General features: G+C 41.3%; 1 protein-coding gene across 1 annotated transcript; it reads left to right on the forward strand.

The window, feature by feature from the left end:
- The first annotated feature begins 245 nt into the window (after window positions 1-245).
- On the forward strand, window positions 246-3,096 carry LOC146305690 (transmembrane protein 272-like). Its single transcript, XM_084712370.1, has 5 exons — window positions 246-1,080; window positions 1,689-1,759; window positions 1,839-1,889; window positions 2,031-2,213; window positions 2,611-3,096. The coding sequence occupies exons 2-5, from the start codon at window positions 1,711-1,713 to the stop codon at window positions 2,799-2,801; spliced, it is 474 nt and encodes a 157-aa protein (XP_084568496.1). The 5' UTR covers window positions 246-1,080; window positions 1,689-1,710; the 3' UTR covers window positions 2,802-3,096.
- Window positions 3,097-5,821: the final 2,725 nt, after the last annotated feature.

Below are 5,821 nucleotides of genomic sequence, written 5' to 3' on the forward strand. Positions count from 1 at the left end.
CATAACATGATAACATGATGCCGAGTCAATATAAAAATATAAGGAACAGAATTAGACAACATCATGTAATGTCAATATAAATAAGTACAAATAAAATAATAAAATTTAATAAATTAAATAGAGATGAACAGAAACTTGTTACGACCGAGCTGACAGTTGCAAAAAAAAAAAAAAAAAAATTCATTTAATTGAAACAAGCAGTGGAAAAGGTGACCATTAATCAAAAAGCCTAGAAAATAGCCACCTGTCAAACCCAGATAGATCAAGAGAAACAGGTTCTCCCCTCCACCCTAAAGCAACATCGAAATTAATCCCTAACAAACAGAAACAGGACAACCAGACCCAGCAGGAAAACAGAAATAAGAGGAAACAAACAGCTACATGAGGTCACACTACTATTACTACTGCTGCTGCTGCTGCTGCTGCTGCTGCTGGTGGTTACTTCACTGTTGATTAGGAAATTCTGTAAATCACAAAGGCGAGGCAGGGCAGAACATCAGAGGGAAAAACCAGAGAACATTTTCTCCACGAAACGCCTTCACCAAAATCAGCGATAGAATTGATGGTATGTGACTTTGCGCAATAAAACGTTACGCGTTTGTTGCTGTTGCCAAAGTTTACGCAATGCGAGAGAAGGTGTACAGGACGCAGGGTGGAAATGACCCCGGTCAACCTCACAAGTCAGTGCAGCTTCAAAATGATACAGAGGCAACTTTCCCAGTGGCTTAACTTACCCCTTAACCCACACTCCCCTACACAGTCCCAAATTTTTGGATTGTACTTTCAAGGATAAAGAAAAAAGGTGAATTACATTAGCAGGCAGGTAACATTTCCTGTCACATCTTCAGCTGTCCTGTAAATAAAGGTGTGAGAGCCCCGAAACGATGTTGAATTAGGACGCTGAGGCCACAACCATCCACCCACACACACACACCCACACACACACGCACCCACACACACACACACACACACACACTGTGAATCACAGGAGGCGTGAACTACAGCTGTATATGACAAGTAGCTTCCTTTCTAGCCATCACAGAGGAGATACACCGAGGAGATACTCATACACCCATAAAGGTAAAATATGACTTATCTGAATATTATAGGTTATAATTTATCATTTCTAAATGTGCAGAATTTACTGCCTTTTTCTTTAAGCTTAAATAATATTAGTTTAGTGTGCATTTGTTTCATGAATTTTCAGCTTTTCCTGCAGAAACTTTTCTTTTTTGAGCTTGTTTAGTTATTAAATCAGTTTCATGTTACTTTTCTTGATGTTCTTGCATGTTGTTAAAAGAAGGATTATTTTGAAATGTTTTTACTGAACTTTTCTAACATTCACTCATCACAGTATGTGTCACGACAAACAACAAGGCAGACTGAGCTCAACACACAAATACACATGCATGCACAGGAAATGATCAAATAAGAGGGGACAGACATTCTGGGGGACAGAAGTTCAGGGAAAACTTCATGCTCAAAGTTTGGATATAAAGTTTTGTTCAAAATAAGAGAGGAAAGGCTTTCAGACTTTACTGAGCCTCTATTTGAGTATCTAAGTTTTTCAAGGTTGAGATGTGTGATGGTGGTTTGGTAGATGTCCAGTAAATCAACACTAAACATTGACTGAACTGTTTTCCCGCTGTGGATGAGACATCTGATGTGTCTGTCTCTTGTCTTTTTAGGTCAGACTTACCGTAACAGAAAATGTCAGAGGGTAACAGCCGCATCCCCAGACCTCCATGTGCAGTAATAGGTGAGAGACAGCGATATGCAAAAGTCACACAGATATTAAATTAACTTCATCACCAATTGTTCTGTCTGTCTTCCTTCAGTACTTGTCAAGGTGTTTTCGTGTACCCTGCCATTTGCTCAGCTAGTGATTGGTAAGTGACTTGTTTATTTGGTTATTTAAAATATGACACACCCTTGTTGTGCTTCATTGGCACCGGGTTTCAATCAGTACAGTGATCATTGTTAATAATGAGGCAGGTGAAGTGATGCACAGCTTGGACTTTGTCCCACAGGAGCAAAGTACCAGTTTGACTGCCCCATTCAGCCCTACATCCCCATCTACCTGCTGGTGAGTGGAGTCATCACCCTGCTGCTCGCTGCGCTCACCATCCTGCCCTGCGCCGGCGGCTTCGGGAATCAAAGCAAGATCTGGGCGTGTTTCGTCTCTCTCTTCTTCTTCTGCTGGTTTATTGCCGGTAAGCTGAAAGACGAGGGCGGTGGTCGAACCGATGCACAATCAATGCGTTACGGCCATTCTGCTGAAACGGTTTCAGTACATCTGTGTAATTTCCAGATGCAGCTGTTTCTGGCTAAACAACTCTGATGAACTCATGCTACCTGCCAGTGAACGTAGCATTACATACATCCCTTTGGAGGTGATGGAGACCAAAACAGAGCTAAAAGGAGAGTGAAATTAGACCTAAACTCCACCAGATGGCCAGAAACACGACTCTCAATGCACACCAGTGTTCCTAATGTTGTTTCATAACACAGAGTTTACTGGCTGAAGTGGATGCTTTGTCCCAGTGCCACACTGATGTGCTGTTACACAACAGAATACTGATTAACGTCTGGCCTCTTTTTTTCCTCAAGGTAACGCGTGGATTTACTCCATCTATGAACCAGACTACAATGGATGCAACAGGACTGTCTACCTGTTTGCCTTCTGGAGCACCAACGTGCACTACATCCTGCTTGGTATCGTCCTTCTCTCCACCTGCGTCAAGTGGCTCGTATGTCGAGATAATTATGATACAGAAACCCAACATGCAAGCGGCGTTTAGTGGCTTTAATGACAGTAAACATAAGAATAATCATCTGTGTTTTCATGTGGGTTTGATTACATTTTACCTCGAGTTTGTCACCAGATATTTTGAGACAAATAATACTGGAAATCCTCAGGCAGCTGCACTGCATTGTTCATTGTTATGCATCTTTTGTCACAGAGATATTTGTATGTGCTCTCTTGAAATTCATATTGACTATGAACATTTTTGCCTAATAAAGTTGCACATTTTCCCAGAAAGTCTGTCAGATTACAAAATGAGTGACGTAGGCAAAATGTTATTTTAAGGGCTACTGTCCAAAATAACATACCTTCAACCCTCCCTTTTCTTATTTAATAAAACATGCCAGACTTCTTGTGTTGGTTGAATGTTGCCTTAACACAAGCAAACACGCAAGAACTAAATAAAATGAAATCTAAAGTCAAGTTTTGTAATTACAGGAAATCTCTGAAAGTCTGACAACACATTTGACAGTTTCAACATGCTGATGCAATTGACACATTTCAGACAGTCCTTTCTTAGTGACAAATCCTGCATTCAAAATCGTACTTATCGGTATAGTTCAGATTATTTGAAGTGGATTTGTATGATGTACTAATTCTACAGGCTGTGCAGAAAATGGAACTGGCATGAAGCTAAGCAATGTGTTGCTGTTGACAGGGTGAGCAGAAAAAAAAAGATCTTACCCACTTAAATAGGTGCTATATTTAGAATATTTTCACAGTTTAACCTTGCAGTAAGACAGGCTTTTCTGACAGGAAACCGCTGATACATGACCCAAATACCACTCTCTCTCAAAAGTCACCTGACCATTTTACAAAACTTTCCCATGCAGAACAGTTGCTTGTCTACCGCTGCTTTGATCAGTTAGTTTAACATGTTGAACAAACTATTCACTCCTCGTGCATTTGACACAGTGACATAGGAGCCCAAGCGGAGAAAGGAAAGACAATGCTGCAATGTAGGATGAAGAGAGAGTATTGAAATGAGTGAGAACTGGTTAGTCCACTGCTCCACCTTGTGATTCAATTTTGTGTGACACTTAGTAAGCAGAAGAGCCACAGCTGTGTCTTTGCTGTCAGGGTTTGTGCTGCATGAATGAAGACAGAACATACAGTCATAGTGTCTTTTTATTCAACTTGAACTCCTTGGTCTCACATTTTCAGCTTAAATCCACTGCTATGTAGAGTGAAGATCCCATCTTATCTATGCATGCTGGCACACACTCCTGGAGCCTGAACTATGAAGCAGATTCAACATACTCAGGGTATTTTTTGGTGATCTGGCTTAACTAAACCTAACAAAGTGAATTTTTTAAATTAATGGTGTTCTTAGTGGTGTGATGGCCCACCCATGTGTCTTGTTTTTGTTTAACCAGAGACTGGGTAGGTCGTTAGTGGGACTGGTTGCACCTGAGAGCTGGGAGGAGCCAGAGGGCATAAAAAGGGCTGCTCTCCCCAGACTCTCTCTCTATCTAGCTGGGCTGCTGCCACCATTCCTCATGGCCATCTCACCATTTTAGTTTGGGTTTGAATTCTTATTTCAGCACTCATGCATCCTTTGTTGCAACTTTGTGTCAAGCTGTAGTAAATGAGGGCTCATCTGGGACTAGTGTGGTCACAGCATTTGTCTCGGGGACACTTGCATGGACTGTCTAGGTGGGCTGCCAGCATGCTGGTTGCTTAACTGAGTCACTGGGCTTTGTGTTTAATCTCACCACCACAACGTTTGCATGAAGTCTAGGGGCTGAGTTAGCTTCTCTCCTCTGTTGCAACTTTGAGCCAAGCTGTAACGGTGGAAATAACACTGCGCCACCAAAGCTGCTCTCTTGCGCTCTCAGCTGGGTGTTTTCAGAGTAACATTTTGGACACAGGGCCTTCTAATATCACTACTTCATTAATAAGACACAAATAGGTCTGATTATAATTACAGCTGTCAATTAAATGAATGTGCTGCTTAGATTCTTATTGTTTGTGAGACAGTTTTGTTCTTTCAGCTGCAGCCCTGCTGCTGTCAAACAGACTTGGGAGTGAAATACATCATTTAAAATGTTTACTGATCATCTGTGTGTCATCTGATCTGCAGAAACATGATCAAACGTATTAAATGATATTTTTCTGAGTGACCCTTTTTTTTACATGGATACATGCATCTAGGATAATGCACTAGCCTGTCAGAACACAGTGTAAACTGGGGCTCAAATATAAATTAAATACAAAAACGTCATTCAAAGTGGTCAGTAGGTTTACTTCCATATCTTAAATGCAAGGTTTTAATGCTTCAGTCAGTTTCTGTTGTGGGTGGATATCAGTATAAAAGACAAAAGTAAAATAACTTTTCTCTCCTATCTCTCATGATCTGTGCAACAAGTTCCATGGGATCTTGGTCAGTGGGTGGTGGTTTTATCTGAGATGATCCCTTATCTTGTATCTAACCATAACCTGCTTCAGTGATGTACCACAGTGAGAAGTGAACCACCACCGTAGGACTGAAAATACAGAGTTAATCCTGAAAGTTATGCGGCTGACCGTAAATCCTGCTTCATAGCACAGGCCCCAGATCTTTTATTTTTCTCATAACAGGTTGATTATCTTGTTATCTCGAGATAACAAAACTTGTTCTCTCACAAAAATAACCTGTGATCCCGAGAAATAGCATGAAAAAATAATGAGGGTTGTGGAGTTGCTTTTTTCAAGCTTTGTGTGAGCAGAGGCCTACAGTCTTCAACTTTCAAAACCCCTGTTCCCCTGATATCCTCAAAAAATAACCTTGATATTTTCTATAAAACCCTAATGAACCCATTTTTCTTACAGCCATAGACGGGAGGTATGGATGTAGTGCTGAAGAGAGTGAGATTGAGCTGTATGCAGACTGATATCGCTCCCTCTGCAGCCCTCCACCCACGCTTCCTGGCTTGGCACTCGATTGGCAACAAGACGGAGCGCCAGTCAACATTTCCTCCAAATGTGGCAAGGCTAGCTCTAAGTACTTCCTGCAGCACGTGCCAGCTGTTGTGG

Source organism: Lutjanus erythropterus, chromosome 23 (assembly GCF_056507025.1).
Source record: "Lutjanus erythropterus isolate fLutEry1 chromosome 23, fLutEry1.hap2, whole genome shotgun sequence".
In the NCBI taxonomy this organism is placed as follows: domain Eukaryota; kingdom Metazoa; phylum Chordata; class Actinopteri; order Lutjaniformes; family Lutjanidae; genus Lutjanus; species Lutjanus erythropterus.

What these genes read in the sequence shown, in the direction of transcription:
- LOC146305690 (XM_084712370.1), top strand. Translation starts at nt 1,711, where the DNA reads ATGTCAGAGGGTAACAGCCGCATCCCCAGACCTCCATGTGCAGTAATA. An exon ending in ACCTCCATGTGCAGTAATAG is followed by an intron (nt 1,760 to 1,838) that starts GTGAGAGACAGC and finishes GTCTTCCTTCAG; the next exon opens with TACTTGTCAAGGTGTTTTCG. An exon ending in ATTTGCTCAGCTAGTGATTG is followed by an intron (nt 1,890 to 2,030) that starts GTAAGTGACTTG and finishes TTTGTCCCACAG; the next exon opens with GAGCAAAGTACCAGTTTGAC.